Here is a 17,838-nt window from a genome sequence, read left to right as displayed (position 1 = left end):
AATTCTCGCTTCGGTGCTTACTCTAATCAGGGGTTCCACTCGGCAACTCTGGGCATTAGCTTGCCTAATCTCCACAATGGCCTCACCAATTCCAGGGATGCCTGGCTCCACCTTGGGGACTCCCAGCAAGGGACCATCCCACAGGGAAAGCCAGGACGGATTCCCCAGTTATACAGTGCCAGGAGACCTATGGACGGGTAGCAGTGCGCTTTACAAGCTCAAAACATTTACATTTACATTTACACCGAGCCAGTGGTAAGCATGACTTAGATACTTCACTAAAGAGCAAATTAAGGTTCCTTTGAGATGTCATTCTGCAGGGTCCACTGCTTCTTGGCCTCAGACTATCAGGTGGACTTTATCAAAATCCCTAAACAAGAAGACTTATGGCCTAGATGTATGTTTGCGGCATTGAACCCAAATTAGTTTCCACTGTCATTGACTAGCTATAACCATTGTGGCCATAAGCTTTTCATGACAAGGTTGTGACGGTTAACAGGTTACCTTTATCCAGGAGGCGTCTTCTTATATCTGCCTAAGAATAAGATAAGAAATTGGGTGTGCTCTCCCCTAACCTAAGCTGATATGCATTAAAGAACTGGGATCTATAGCAAAAAGTGTCCAGCAGGGAGTTTTCTATTGAGGATTGGCAGTGGTGGGGCTGCCTTGTTTATCTATTCCCACTCCCTTCAGTTCCTCCTCCTGGAGATCATATTGATAGTATTAAAAACAAAGGTATATTTTGCCGCATTTGCCTTTTAAGTTGGCCCCTTAGAAACCAAACTTCATCTTGTTACTCCTTTTAATAAAGTAAACCAAAATGTTGCTTCATTATGGGATTTTCTTTCTAGGACAGCTGGGAGCACCACACACACAGCTGCCTGCCTACCACAAAATGCTTCGCTTTAGAAAAAGTCCAGACCTATTTGCTTTGACAATGCTTAGTTCACGTGGATCTGTTGTGCGAGGAAGGCTGGGCAGTGTAGGTAAATAAAGTAGGGATTCTCAAGCCTAATCACATGTCTTTTGGGGAAAGGTGCCTCAGTGCCCCATATGTTAGTCTCGCTTTGCCATACAGTATGTAAAAATACAATTCATTTGTTTCCATATGAAGTCCTATAGCTTCAAACTTATTAATAACTCATGGTAGACAATGTACTTTCGTTTTTGTAAGTGCCAACCAGGTATGTTCAAAGTAGATAGTTCTTCAAACTGATCTTATTTCTTGAAATCAGCCCATTTGTGTATTAATCATCTCCCACCAATGTAAGGTTCCTCAGTCACTCATGCTTTAAAATATATTAAGGTATTTGTGACATATTACGTTATATTTGTATTGATATAATTTGATGATATCATGACTTGAAATCAAAAAGATTAGACAACATGTTTTTAATATGTGAGCATCATATTTGCATGGCAAACCTTGTATAGGTCTCACTACTTCGGACACGAGGGATTTCAAACATATGGTAGCACAGTTAGAAACAGAGTCTATTCCAGATCTTTTATTGATTTAATGATATGGCATATCTATAAGACTTTCATAGACAATTATCAGCAGATGTTTCAACTGCTGTTCCTAATTCCTGGTTATCCTTCTTCAGAACTAGCAAACTTCATCACAAATGTTCATATTTCACAGTGTCCATAGCTTTCATCTATTAAAACTGCATTAGTTTCCTCTTCAGTAAGAAATATAATCCCTGCCCTTTATCTACTCTGTGATGTTTTTTCCCCTGATTGATTATGCTCAGTGGAAGCCTTGTACATTCATGGATCAATTTATTTTAGTTTACAGAGCGAGATAACAGACATTGTTTCAAATTTGTTCTTAAAGAAAAGCTCTTTCTAAGCAGTTAATGCATCCACAGCAGTGTTTAATTTAAAAAAAAAGAAGGAAATAAGTGCCAGGAGGCCACTGCAGCTTGCAGCACCCCTGTACCAACACAACTTCTAACTATCACACTTCTACAAGTGAGAAAATTCAGACTATTCGATGATCACGAAGATATAAGAATAGTTTGGGCCACAAGTATTAGGGATTCTTAATGTATATTGAGTTAGTAAACATAAGTGCAGGTGTTGGCATTTTAGTGCCAGTGCTGAGCACCGGAAGTCAGTAACTCATATTAAGCACTGATCCATAGCTAATTCAGAGGTCTTCAAGAAGTATTCACAGAAGTTAGGAGTCCTAACTTTAGGACTCCTAAACTGAGAAAAATCCTAACTTTAAGACTTTCGGTATTCACAGAAGGTGTCGTGTATTTCTATAGGTTCTGAATCGATCCCCCTATTCCTGACCCTATTCTGGTTAAACTACCTAGCTAGTTAACTAACAGTCAGCCCATGAGGCAAGAAATCCCCCATGATGCAGATACCGTTATCTGACGCAGTCACACTACGGCACAGGAACGTGTTATCTGATTAGGTCATAACGCTTGAGATCTAATTAGACAAGCGACATTCCTCCAGCCCCTGATAAGGCATACGACGTTCTCATAACAAATCAAACCTATGACAACCTGGAAAATCCGTGCGGCCATTGTTTTGATTTCACAGAGAACTTTTGCAAAAGAATGTGCTAACGAGCAAGTCGTATGACATCTTTATTGACGTACCTATGTCCATCCTTACGTCAATCTCGGCACCTTTTAAGGTATAAATATTGCCGACCTTGCCCTATGCAAAGACACGCGTGGTGACAAGACGGAGCAGCCATACTTGCCGAAGCCGAGAGCAGAAGCAGACCCCGCAGGCAGCAGCCCCGCCTTCCTGACGCGCTGAGAGACGCGCTGCTATCTCAAGCCGAGAGACCCAGCACCGGCGCTTCCGGGTAGCCCTCGCAGGCAGCCTGGAATATCGAGAGCAGAGAAAGAGATACCATTCCTCATTCATCCTAACTTCCAGGTACAGAACTGAATAACCCCTCACAGAGAATTCTTTAGTTATTCACTTGGCAAAAACAAACTTAACTTAAACTGTAACTTTCTATTCCCGCCCACGCATTAGACTTAGGTCAGGTACACGGGGTAGGCGTATTTAGAAACACCAGTTGAGTACGTTTAGTCAAATGTATATGTGTATGTAAATATATTTTAATCATTTTAAACATCATATGGCTCAGAAACCATATCAATGTTTTTACAGTATTATTTTATACTATTGCTTTTAATGTATGCACTTTACTTAACTATAAGTATTGCAATAATATCGATCCATTTCTCTTGTACGAGAAAAGAGACTGATCAATAAATAACATCTTTTATTGAACACGCCCGTCTCTTCCTTTTCTCTACATTCTGATGAGACTAAGAATGCACGTACTGACTGAGTAAAATAATTGCCTTGTGCTCACACGACTCTTGAGATTGACTCTTGATTAGGGGAGAGCAAAGTTGTCATGTTCTATGGTTGTCAGAAACTAAATCCCTTCTTGTCTAATCAGGGGAGGTAATTCTTTCCTGAACATTCGAGAAAGTTTCTAGCGAACTCTGAGCTTAGCTGGCAAACCCAAAAATTAAGTCTAGTATCGACAGTAGTAGACCTAGTTAACGTCTGGCCTAGGCCTTTACTGCTGTAGGTACTATTCCAATGCGCAGAGCCTATTGGGAAGATAGGAACTACACTACATGGCGCCCAACGCGTTTGGAATGGGCGATAAAACTAACGTAAGACATTTAGAGTAACTCAGTCGTGCTTTCTCACTCAGACCCCTTTTTCCATTATACTCCAAAGACGTCTGGAGTGGGTGAAAGGTAATATCCTCCAAAACCTCGCAGGAGGGAACTCCTATGTATGGTTCTTGGTATAGTCAACGTTGAAGGATAAAAACATTCCCAAAATATTGTGCATCTAATCTCTGTTTCCATAAGAAACCTGATCTGCAAACAAACATAATACCATCCTGTCTGTAAAATGGCAGAGAGTGATGATGAAAGAGAGGCAATTAGATTAGCTACTGAAATAGCAGATGCTGATGCTACCATGCAAACAGCAGACCCGGATATAATACTCATCCAGGTCGCCAAAAGGAGATCTATAACCTTAAAACTTATAGAAAATGGACTGACACCTAGAGGTGGCACAGTCATATTCGTAATTGAGGCACACGAATATCGGCAGACAGAGGTATACTATACATGGATACATTTTCCAGCAGCAAATGCTGTAACAAAGTACTTCCACTATTACAAAGTAGAGGAACCTCCTGAAACGTACACTCCTTTCAAGGAGGTGGAAGTACCACTCAAATTCCAAGAGCATTTGCTCTTATTTGATGGCGCCCTAAAACATAACAATCACATTACAAGGCTCGGTCCTTTAGGAAGACCAGGAGCAACGTGGCCGGTCCTAGCCGGATACACACCACATCCAGACATCGAAAGAATGCCTGCAGCAGAGCTGTTAATACAGCTAAAACAACTACTAAAAATTCACAGACAATTAGTTCAGTATGTAATGCGGACTTCAACAATTCAGCCAGCGATTAAACTTCCACAGCTGACCCCTCACCAGGGGAACACAAATAAAATTACACCACAGAACATCCAATCCTGCCTAGGTAAAGTTCCAGCTAAACGGGAACAGATACCATTCTGGTTGGCACAGAAAATTACCCAAATAGAGGCGGTGTTTCCTGACACCACCCCATTAGAAAAACACAGGATTCTGACTATATGTCTCCCAATGGGAATCGCACCACACATTGAGGACTGTGACACTTGGGGTACAGTCTTTGCTTCCATCTATACAAAAACGCACGGTGTTCCATCCATTTCGGTGATACCAGATGTGCTAAAACAAATTCAAGATGAATACGGTCCAGAACCAGCTTTAACTCTTGGTATGAAATTACTAAAAGACTTCAAGCAGGTCTCGGCTATAGTATTAGCCAACATAAAAGGTGAAGCAGCAAACGTGGCGATCCGCCAGAGGTTAAAAGAGACAGATATAGCAGACCAACCAGCTGAAATTGCCAGAATCATAGAAAAATCCTATGAAGAACTAGGCAGAGATAGTCTAGGTGGAATACCAGTAAAACCGCAACTGACTACAAGTCCAGAAAAAATGTTTTTTAATAATAATAATAATTCACCAAAAAAGAACTGGGATGGGAACAAACAATCCAATCCTAAAGAAAAGAAATTCCAGTCCAGAGGAAGGTCTCCTAGGCGAAGAGAGAAATCTCCAAACCCGAGACAAAGGTCACCCCAGAGTGACCCCTCTGGGAATAGATATAACCTTAGAAATAGGGATAATATTAAAAAACCTGATAGATATCAAGACATTGATACACGTCCCTCTCAATCTTTTCAGAATTCCTCGCAGAAATCGGAAAGAAGAGGACGATCAGAAGAGCACGCCAAGTCCAAAGACAAGGAACCTGCTCAACTGAAAAAGAAATTACAATTTCCAAAAAAGAAGGTAGCCAGTATCAAGGTAGTTAACAATGCCGAGAATACTGAGGACACAACTGAAAAACGGAGAGTGGGCTCAGACAATGCTAGACAGCGCAGCAGAGGTGAGCATAGCTCGCAAAGTCCTTATGAATCATCTGGAGACAGTGGACACGAATGAATACCTTCAAGTGGAAACTGCAGATACCAGAGTTAGCAAGCCCCACAAAATATACGAGATAACATTACGTATAGAGGGAGATAAGACTAGGAAAATAAGGGGACTATTTTGGGATAACCTCTCCAAGGGCTATGACATCCTTCTAGCTGAAAAAGACTGGCCACCAGAGTTTGTCAGGGAGTGCCCTCATGGCGAAGAAGTAATTATGCCTGCCTTCTCGAATCAAATGCCGATTCATAAAAAATATACACTTGCTAGAAAGTGGGCAGTGGCCTTAGCACCTGCTTTATATAAAAATCATGTAGGATGGGATGAGGATTCTCCTCCTCACAAAATCCAGTTAAAATCACAACCAACTGCACAAAGGCAGTACCCAATTAAGCAAGAAGCAAAAAAACAAGTAAATGAAATACTAGATCAGCTAGAATACCAGGGGGTGATTGAAACTTGCACCTCACAAATGAACAATCCTTTGTTTCCGGTCTCCAAACCAGACAATTCATATCGCCTAGTTTTGGATTACCGACACCTTAACACATGTTGCAAAACTTTTGCAGTGCAAAACTCACACAGTGCTGCACTAATGAATAACATAGTGCGCAAAAAATACAAAACTACCTTGGACATCTCCAACGGATTCTTTTGTCAAAACATAGCACCAGAGAGCAGATATTTAACAGCTTTCTCAGTAAATGGCACTCAAAAACAATTCTGTCGGTTAGCCCAGGGGTACAAGAACAGCCCGGGGGTATTCTCAGCGAGAGTAACAGAATTACTACAACTATATGATGATGAAGCATTATCTTATGTCGATGACATTTACTTAACAGATGATGACTTGAAGACTCACTTGAAAAGAGTGAACACCATAATACTTGGTTTCGCTGCAGAGGGTTACAAATTCAACTTCAAAAAGTCCAGAATTGCCCATCTGACGGTCCTATTCTTAGGATATGAGCTATCAAGTGAAGGTAAAAGCCTGGCAGACAATTTCCTAGAGAAATGTGCCGTTATCCAAGCTCCTAAAACACTAAAAAACCTACAGTCAATTTTAGGCTTCCTAAATTTCGGAAGAACATACATTGCAAATTACGCAGAAAGGGTGAAACCCCTTTACGATCTAATTAAACCAGACTTTAAAAGATCCAGTTGGACTCAAACACACACAGAAATTTTGAGATCCTTACAAACAGACATGCTAATTAAGACAAAATTAGAAACCTGTGATAATACACGCAACCTTGTGATCCGAGTCATCCCAGGGAGATGCGGATTCACATACCTGACCTCTAATGAGGGAGAAAAGGTACCAATTGCATTCAAATCACACTTGTACACTAAGGCTGAAATGAAATTTAGCCCAACGGAAAAAATTCTTACAGCAACACAGACAGCAATAGCAAAAGAACGAGCCCTGGAACAAGGTAAACGAATAATAATCGTGACACCAATACCAGCCTTAGAGGCGGTAACAAAGGCAAGCATTCCAAATGCTAAAGCACTCCATCCAAGATGGATACAATGGGCTAACTCTCTTGCTGCAACAGACGTGATGTACGAATTTGATCCTTATTTAAAAACACAAGAATTTCTCCAATATGAATTTGAATGTCCTCTACCAACCGAAATTCTGCCTCTAGATGACTACGGCTGTATAATATATACAGACGGATCAGCACAACCCGCAGTAGGGGGTAAACAAGCTTACAGTGCTGCGTGCGCGATTGTTAAAGGTCGTTGGCACGAAGGGAAATTTAAACCAACCCTCACTAAAACACAATCCCTAGGAGATTGTACAGCTCAGCGAGCTGAATTACTAGCATTCAAGATGGCGCTTGAAAATACTGATCGAGGATTCCCCACGCTCATAGTGTGCGATTCGTATTATTGCGTTCAATCTTATAATGAATACTTGCAGATCTGGCTTCAGAATGGTTTCAAGGATGCGAAAGGTGGCACAATCAAGCATAAAATGCTCTGGGAACAAGTAGCTCTTTTACAAAAAGAACTACCAAAGACTCACGTGATACATACACTGAGTCATCAACGTGATGGCGTTCACGTTGCAGGGAATTCATTGGCTGATGAGGCCGCGAAGGCAGCTGTGCAAACGGCTTCCGTAGCTGCCGTCACCCGGTCAAAAACAAAAATAGACAGCGAAATATTACAAGCTGTCAGCGCTTCAGAAAAGGATTCGATAGAACCACTCCCTAAAGGCTTTCCAGTAAAATACTCATACATAACTGATACAAACAATGTTCCTTTTGCTCGAATCCCTGGAGTGGGGGATAGGGCAATTCCAAACATGGAACATAGGTTAGGACTGATAATAGCGGCACACGAAGGGCTTGCTTCTACCCATGCTGGCGTCTCAGCCACAGTATCATTATTAAAACAGAGATACTGGTGGCCACAAATGAGAAGACAAACAAGGAACTATGTCCTAGCATGTGAAATATGTCAAAAAATGAAAGTATCAACTGTGAGACGTCCAGCACAGACGCCCCTTCTAATCTCGGATAAACCATTAGCCTGTGTTTATCTAGACCACTGCGGTCCCTTACAAAGGGATGGTAACTATAAATATATCTTGGTCGCAGTGGACTCATGCATGAGATTCATATGGATGTGGCCCCAGCGAACGGCTGACGCCAGAACTGTTATAAAAGATTTGCGAGTCTTTATCGGCACATACGCAATTGGCATTCTGCATTCGGACAATGGTCCTGCTTTTAGCTCTCGGGCTTATAAGGAGGCCATGGTCAGCATGGGCGTGCAATTGCGGTACTCTTGTCCATTTCACCCTGAGGGGAACGGAATTGTTGAAAGAAAAAACCGTGACATAAAGCAATCTATAACGGCAAAGGTATTAGGTTCGGGAGCTGGGTGGGTCAAACATCTAATAAGTGTCCAACGTAGTCTAAATAACTTGCCAAGAAATTCTCTGAAGGGATTCAGTCCGTACGAATTATTATTCGGAACTAGGATGTTGATCTCTGACCTTGATAGTCAGACTTCAGTGGTAATAGAAAAAACCTTTGATGTCAAAGACCGTTTGGCTATTTTGCAGGACTTAAACAAAACAAGAAAAGACCTGAGCAACATACAGTTGAAACAACAGCCAACAACCACTGAAGAATCACCACCTGTCCCAGCAAGACCTGTCTGGATTCCAAAAGTCGGGGATCTAGTCAGGGAAAAGATCGCGGTAAAGAAGGAATTTGGGCCTTCTTACAGAAAAGCAGTTCCTGTCTTGTCTGTCAACGGGACAAGATCAGTTGTACTACCGCCACTTGCTGGAAAAAAGGAGAACCGAGTTGTATCCATCGACCTGGTAAAACCACAACATGTGGCCAATAACAAACAGTAGGCCAAGTGGACTCCCAATAAGTAGCAGAACACCAAGGTTTGCTACCAATACAGAGGTCCTAACGAAGAGGCTCATCACATTCGAAACGCCTACAGAAGAACAACTAGGACTATGCAACAATGCAATAGAACTAAGACCTCTGAAAACCCAAATAAAAACATTTAGCAGAGACACACCAATCTATACTGAAGTACCAAGTGACAATGCAAAAAACAAGAATCCTGAACCAATTGGAACAATTGACAGAACTGCATCTGGTTACTTCATCAACTTCGATGATTCCTCTGAAGGTTTCAGCGAACAAAAGACACAGCCATCATCAAAATCCTTTAAAGACAAAGCTAAGGAACTTTTGAAACAACTGAAAGAAACATATCTGGTTTCTCCATGGATTGAATTTTGGGTGGGTTTTGGTGCATTTATCCTCATACTTTGGCTCATCATGGTATTTACCTTGGGACGCTTCATTGAGGGAAAATATGCTAAAATGGACACAGCAAGTCAGAACATCAACTTGGTCCTCAAACCACACACATCTTCACACGTCGAGAAACGAGAACTTTCTTCAGAACTTTCTTCAGCCAACTTCACAGCAATTCCAATACCTGGTGGGGTAGCCTGGGACAACACTGACTATGAAATTTATGGTCCGGTCGAGATCCTGAAATATCCACACCAAATCAAGATCTCCTTGAGTGACTTTGCAAAACCAAACTCATTTGCTGATGATTGGGACTTTGAAAGTATAAACAATATGATGTCTGACTTAGTAATGTCTGCTAAATTTACAAAACATGATTATTTGCAAGGTTCTACAAATTATGATAGTATGTATTGCTATAACCATTATGGTAACCATTTCTTGCATAAATCTGCACAACCTAGAAATGTTTTAAATTATAATCAATGGGAACATTGTGCTACACCTCCAAAAGGGAGCTCTAGAACCGTTTATGACAAATATTCATATTTTTCAGGTTTTAACATAACTAATGCTGAAACATTTTATTACAAATTGTCAAACAAGACAGGGATGAAAACCATGATAACCAACACGAAATTGATATATTCAGATTCATTCTTTGAAAAAATGAATACTTTTGGATTTGATTATTGGGACAAAAATGTTGATTTGAAAAGTGTTTGGGGTACAAAAGAATGGCAAGTACAGGGTATAGAAGCTTTGTTTAGAGCCTGCATGATCCCAGAACAAATGATTTTTTTAAATGACACTGTTCAACAAACCACCTGTCTTGGCTTAGCCAAAATCAAAGATTTAAATAACCTGTCTATTCCAAAGCCAACAATGTTTAGCAATAACTCTGATACAGATGAAGGAATAGACATAAACCATATACTTAACCAAAACAGAACACATCCTGATTGGAAACAATGGTTGATCTGGCCCACAGATACAAATAACTGTCAAGATAGATTCCTGAATAAAACACAGGGTTTCAAAATGACCAGGCCAGACCCTAGATATCCCCAAAGACATCACCCAGGGATAATAACAACCTACAGTGTGGGCAAATTATGCCTTCAATGGCTACAAACTTCCACACTGCCTGAAATTAAGCAACACCTAACTTTACTTACTGATGGTGCTGACTTGCGTGATTTCATACTGGGACCACGCAAACAGCGTCAAAAGCGTTTCATAGCAGCCTCTGTATATGCAGCATACAATGAGGCCTGGAAGGTTACTCAAATTGAAACAGCAGAGAGAATACGTGAAATTGATCGTATTAATTTGGAAAAATCACTTTCTGTAGTGGACAATGGGTTAATGACTCTGTCCTCCAGAATATTTTCATTGGACAGCATTGTGTCTTCAGCAATCGATATATTATCGCAAGACTTACTGTTATTACAACATGGTCAGTCACAATTGCGCTCTATTGTACAGCTTGGCTGGACGTTACAAAATCTGCGTTCAGGCTATGTGCCTTGGCGTTTAATCAACACAACGTCACTATTCCAAATCTTTAACCTTACTGATAGACAAATCGGTATGGCGCAGAAGGGTGCTGATTATACAATCTTGAGCATTGAAAAACTAGAAAGATTACCAATGACAATGTCAGAACGACCTGTCAGTGAATGGATAATCCACGGAATCATAAATATTCCAATCTCAACCTTCAGGTTTCAATACTGCCAAAAATATATACAGGCTGGCATGTACGAGAAATTGGGAAAGGGGTACCTTAAAACAACTTGGAACCTGCCCTATTCACATGCATGTGTCAGTAACAAAGGACAGAAAGTGTTTCTTAGTGGCAACAATTGTGCTATGTCACTAAGCGGCACGCTTCTGTGTAACGGTATTAGTTTGCACGGAGCCTGTGAAGGGAATTCATACAACCTTTCATGTCACCAGCAAGGCGCACCTGCAACTGAAATAGAACCATTCTTTCAAAGACTCTATAATGGGAGTTACATTCTTATTGTAGACCGCAGATGTTGTAGTCTTATGCCCGGGACTCCTTATCTCGTCACCACGACGGCGAAGGTCAAGTGCTGTGGACGTTCTTTGTTCCCCAGCTCCTTACCAGACAGGGAGGCAAGGGCATGGCCCGGTTTGAAAATTACTTCTATTCGAATAGACACTTTAAGCAGAATGAAAACAGTGCTTCTTCAGACGCCTACAAGGCTCACGTCATCTAAAGAAACGTATGATCTACAAGTCGCAAGGACGACTGCAGAGATACATACATTATTATCAACTAATTCCCCCGTACATTTCGCGGAAATCCTGAGCGAAATCTTACATATTTCTGATACCACTGGGGTCTCAAAGGTATTTAAGACAGTATTTTCGATGGCATTAACACCATTCAAAGCCATACTGGGTATTTTTCCAGATTTCGTCCATTCGATTTTTGGCGGACTTCCCCTGATCCTGGGACTAATTGCAGGAATCCTATTCCTAGTCCTTATTTTTCGTTATGGCAACCCATGTCACAGATCAAACTCTCGCGACAATGGAAGATACGATCCTAGCCATTGGATACCGGGACCGGATATCAAAAATCCTGGGACTCTCCCGGCTTAGAGACCTAAACATGACTTGGTTTCTATCATTTCGACCAATGTGGCAAAGGTGTGTTTTACCTGTACTAAGGTGTCTGCTATGCGGAGAAGAATGCGTGTTAGACACCTGTCTGACGCTACAATCGGATGCGCCGGTGGATGCAGATACACTGTTGGTTCCTACCAAGGTTCACGCACTGTGCTGCCCTCAAAGGCTGCCAATTCTGATGACGGCATTCCTGGAATCTTCACCACTACGATTGAAGAGTAGTGAAGTTCAAGATGAAAGCAGCATCGAACAGGTACGACCTTCTGTCAGCAATGCTAATCAGAATGTCAATGGAGACAATCATGCGCACGAATGCATGGTTACCCCTATTTCCGACTTAGTGGAACTTTCCCATGAAGCTGTTGACAGTTTTTTCGAAAGCCTGAATGATATGATGTTCTCTCCGGAACAGAAATAGAGACTTTTGAGTAAACTCGCACACGGCGTTCCCTGAATTCGGCCTTCAACCTTTAAAAATAAAGTCACATGAACAATTACAATCCAGTTCACGGACAGCAACTTTTTTCAGCAAGCCCTTAAAATATTTTTCTATATATTTTTTCCCCGGGACACTGATCTTCTGCTTAAAGTAAGAAACTATTCCTAGAGAACTAAGATTTCTATTTTAGATACTTTATATAGACTTTAGCTGCCCGCTGGTATGTTCACAAATATTTTATTATGTGATGAAATGGTCTCGGACTTCCTTTCTGTATAGCTATATTAAGAGCCATTTCATGTGTATTTCTCATATACCAAAAAGCAATAATGCATAACAATGCGTGTTTTACTTTTGCATTTAATTCATAGCTTAAGTGCATACAATATATATGACTGCAATTTTTCAGTATATTTGAAAATTTCGAAATGCATTTATGTATTTTGGGGTGGTAAGGTATACACTATACTCTATAGTATGTTGTACTATGTTATACTATGCATAGATTAGTAGATATGACCATAGTTAGCGTGGAGTGGGTGTCGTGTATTTCTATAGGTTCTGAATCGATCCCCCTATTCCTGACCCTATTCTGGTTAAACTACCTAGCTAGTTAACTAACAGTCAGCCCATGAGGCAAGAAATCCCCCATGATGCAGATACCGTTATCTGACGCAGTCACACTACGGCACAGGAACGTGTTATCTGATTAGGTCATAACGCTTGAGATCTAATTAGACAAGCGACATTCCTCCAGCCCCTGATAAGGCATACGACGTTCTCATAACAAATCAAACCTATGACAACCTGGAAAATCTGTGCGGCCATTGTTTTGATTTCACAGAGAACTTTTGCAAAAGAATGTGCTAACGAGCAAGTCGTATGACATCTTTATTGACGTACCTATGTCCATCCTTACGTCAATCTCGGCACCTTTTAAGGTATAAATATTGCCGACCTTGCCCTATGCAAACACACGCGTGGTGACAAGACGGAGCAGCCATACTTGCCGAAGCCGAGAGCAGAAGCAGACCCCGCAGGCAGCAGCCCCGCCTTCCTGACGCGCTGAGAGACGCGCTGCTATCTCAAGCCGAGAGACCCAGCACCGGCGCTTCCGGGTAGCCCTCGCAGGCAGCCTGGAATATCGAGAGCAGAGAAAGAGATACCATTCCTCATTCATCCTAACTTCCAGGTACAGAACTGAATAACCCCTCACAGAGAATTCTTTAGTTATTCACTTGGCAAAAACAAACTTAACTTAAACTGTAACTTTCTATTCCCGCCCACGCATTAGACTTAGGTCAGGTACACGGGGTAGGCGTATTTAGAAACACCAGTTGAGTACGTTTAGTCAAATGTATATGTGTATGTAAATATATTTTAATCATTTTAAACATCATATGGCTCAGAAACCATATCAATGTTTTTACAGTATTATTTTATACTATTGCTTTTAATGTATGCACTTTACTTAACTATAAGTATTGCAATAATATCGATCCATTTCTCTTGTACGAGAAAAGAGACTGATCAATAAATAACATCTTTTATTGAACACGCCCGTCTCTTCCTTTTCTCTACATTCTGATGAGACTAAGAATGCACGTACTGACTGAGTAAAATAATTGCCTTGTGCTCACACGACTCTTGAGATTGACTCTTGATTAGGGGAGAGCAAAGTTGTCATGTTCTATGGTTGTCAGAAACTAAATCCCTTCTTGTCTAATCAGGGGAGGTAATTCTTTCCTGAACATTCGAGAAAGTTTCTAGCGAACTCTGAGCTTAGCTGGCAAACCCAAAAATTAAGTCTAGTATCGACAGTAGTAGACCTAGTTAACGTCTGGCCTAGGCCTTTACTGCTGTAGGTACTATTCCAATGCGCAGAGCCTATTGGGAAGATAGGAACTACACTACAAAGGCATTTAGGAGTCCTAAAGTTAGGACTCCTAACTTCTGTGAACACCGAAATGAGTAAGTGCCTTCTGTGAATACAAAAATGAGTAAGTGCCTTCTGTGAATACCAAAATGGTCATAACTTTAGGATTTTGTCTTAAGTTAGTTCTGTGAATCGGGCCCCACGTTTTCAGAGTGCTGCGAAATCCCAGCTGGTAACAGAAACCATTGTGAATATGTCATGCATTATGTATATCTATATAAATATATTTTAGTATTAAGTAATCAGACTATATCTCAGCACATTTTTATCAGTGTCCATTTAAAGGACACACTGCACAACTCACCTGGTAACACCGTCTCACTACCTTTCAAGATGAATAAATATTTCATCTGGTGGAGCTCCGAGTGACTATATTTGGTGATTAACCATTTACACACATTTACCTTTCAGGTAGTAGAGATGAGATTTTTTGTTTTACCCAAAAGGGCACACAGCCTGCTTTGTGCTCCGGGCCTAGAAGTGATGGCTCAGTGGAACGGGCGAGCAGCCAGCCTTTTCACAGAGTTGTAGGTATGACTGATGTCCTAGGTGCTGTGGCACCAGGTCCCAGTGCTATGAGGGGCCAGCTAAACCTCATGTCTGTTTTACTATTCTCCCTAATTTCCATTAGGGTGTAGTAGCCACTTGCTCTGGCAGTGTTGCTTTGGGCCTTTGAGTAATGGTCCAGGGGAAACTACAATTATAGCAGAGGATACACATTACTTTGGTCATCAGACAGATGACAGTGCCTGGAATGGAGCAAAATGGAAGCTCATGTTTTTAACAAAGGGCAGAGGAGGCATTTCACTTGGCGAGGCAGTAGCTATCATTGGTGAAGCAAGTGCAGCAGCACTGGGGTCCAGGGGTCTGAGGGGTCCACTATATTACAAATGAGTCATTCTTTAAAAAAAAGTGTATGGGGCTCATATTCCTTGCTAGCATTAGGGCAATGTCGACCTTAGTTGCAAAAAGGAGGCAACCCATGGGAGTTCAATTTGTTCTGAAAGGAGGAAATGTGGCCTAATGGTGAGAGTTGCTGAATTTGGAGCTGGGAAACCAGGTTCAAGTCCCAGCGTTTGCTCAACATCCTGTGATTCTTGACAAAGCACTGTATTTTCCTGAGCCTTAAAACAAATCTCGCCTTCTGTAATGTAATTGGAGGAGATTTCATGCTACTCAGGGCCACTGTCATCATTACTGCAGCATTGGTGCAGATGAGTGTGATAGGCTCGGATGTATGACGTTATAACGCATACTTTTACTCCGCAGACCATTACAACGCGACTTTTACTCCGCATACCGTTACAACGCTGGATAGTGGTAAGTATAATTTACTATTCTAACTCCAGTCCCCGTGGACCCTAGGGAAGGTGTTGGATAGTAAATTATACTTATCCCCTATCCTAGAGCGCCCCCCAGCGCAATGCGTTGTAATGGTATGCGGAGTAATGGTCGCGTTGTAATGGGTCTGCGGAGTAAAAGATCCGTTGTAACGGGTGTATACCGATAGGCTCACAACACCCCAATTTTGGGGAGCAGAGGTTTTTTTTGTTAATGCATGTTTTTGTTTGATGAATTTGCTTTTTTGTAAGTCACACGTTTATTGTCAATTATATGGCATAGAACACATATCACTGAAATGATCTCATAAGCCCAGCCCCCTGGGTTCAGCCTACCTCCCCCCCAATCCTTGTCATAAAGGTTTGAAGGTGGGTCCTAACTTCAAAACATTTTGTTGGGGGGGGGGGGGTGCTTAGAGCAAAACAGTTTGACCACATGTGGGCTAACTGCATATGCCGCTTTAGTAATTTGTGATACAGTGACAACAGCTCTGGGCCCGGCTGCCTCCTCTAGTGTTTGCCACATGTCAGAGAAGATGTGGAGTTCTCCTGATGCTCAATGCACTATTCCAGCCTCAATTGTGTTACATAATATTAGGGGTGATTATATGAATCTCCAAATTGTGTAGCTCTTATTTATTCCATTTTTTTTCTTTTTTCAACAGATCAGCAATTGAGAATCTGGGAGAAAGCACCTTCGAAAGGGTTTATGAGTACCTCAAGGGAGCAAAACAGCGAAGCGCAAGCAGAGAGGAGATTGAAGTGTTCCTGGAGAAGGGCTTCTCCTCGTCTAGGGACTGCTTCGAGGTGGACCAGCTCATTTATTATGAGGACCAGCTGCAGTCATCAGCCAGAAGGATAACTGATTCATAAGGAGTGCAGGGGAAACTAAGCAAAGACCTCCAAGCTGGTTCGGACAAGCACAGAATGCAGACACGTTTCAGCACAACAGATGTTTGGATGATCACTGTGAACATAAATGTTGTCTTTTTTTATTTTTACTTTTACTTTAATAAATCATTTTTTCTTAGATCCAATGGAACTTTGGAAGAAAAAACTGTGAAGTGAAAACTGTTGAGGTTTTACAGCTCCCAGGCATTAGCTTGGAAACCCGCTGGCAGATGTAGCGCCAGGATACCCTCTTGGTCAATTAATGCGCTATACAAATCAATATAACATAACATCTATGAAGACTGCCCACAACTCTAAGTGAGAACCCTACATAAAATAATTCTTACGTATAGGCATAAAAAAGGAATAAAGTGCCGAGCATAATAACAAATATTGAGTATGTAAGAACTAAAAAAGGACAAACTGTATATAAGCCAATGTGACAGTGAGAATGTAGCTTAGTGGTAAATTCTGGGTGGTGTTTTTAGAAGGTCAGATGCCAAAAAACATCCCAGCCACAGGTAGCTTCATCCATACTGACCATCTGAGCTTTGAAAAAGTCAATTTATAATACATTCCACCAATCAAGCTTTTTTAAGCAGATTTTTTACTTGCCCGTGACCATCACATCCCCAATCAGAGTATTGTGAGTTTCTTGTTTAGAGAATTTTGTAATTATTGCCAGGAGCGATGCATGTATGGCACACTTAGCACTAATCCATTGTGGGCTGAAATGTCTCAAACTGTGCTTTCAACAGCAATGTAAAAAACGAATTTCCAATGTTTCTATAATGTTTAATACAGACTCTTAACCTATTTCAGATTAGCCCAGTTTTGGAATATATTGGGACCGAGAAGAGGGTACCAAAGTGAAATATCCAATCAATACACAGTGTAGATTAAGTGGAGAGGATGGAACTGGAACTGCATGGTTCTGCTTACAGAGTGTACAACCTAACCACATCCCCTACCTTGAATGACCCTGCTTCTGCAGGTTCATGCTGACTGTTGAATCATCCCCAACGCTGCAGTGTGTTCAAAAACTGGAAAAGAGGAGGACTGTCAGGCCACAACAGGGAACTTTATTAAGTAGTTTGCTATGCACGGATTCCCCTGGAAGCCTTTAGTGTGAATAACCAGATTTTAAATCCAGTTACTCGCTGCTATGACATAGCAACAGTGGGAAATGTTAATGTT

The 17,838-nt window shown here is 41.3% G+C and overlaps 1 protein-coding gene across 1 annotated transcript in view; it reads left to right on the top strand.

Annotated features, from left to right (window-relative positions):
* NEK11 (NIMA related kinase 11) overlaps positions 1-16,787 on the top strand; it is a 968,483-nt gene extending 951,696 nt beyond the window's left edge. The window contains exon 15 of the mRNA XM_078663876.1: positions 16,416-16,787. Within this exon, the coding sequence (XP_078520002.1) occupies positions 16,416-16,623 (208 nt within the window). The 3' untranslated portion in view covers positions 16,624-16,787. The remainder of the gene's footprint in view (positions 1-16,415) is intronic.
* Positions 16,788-17,838: the final 1,051 nt, after the last annotated feature.

This window comes from Lissotriton helveticus, chromosome 10 (assembly GCF_964261635.1).
Source record: "Lissotriton helveticus chromosome 10, aLisHel1.1, whole genome shotgun sequence".
In the NCBI taxonomy this organism is placed as follows: domain Eukaryota; kingdom Metazoa; phylum Chordata; class Amphibia; order Caudata; family Salamandridae; genus Lissotriton; species Lissotriton helveticus.
This window is presented reverse-complemented; position numbering and strand designations above follow the sequence as displayed.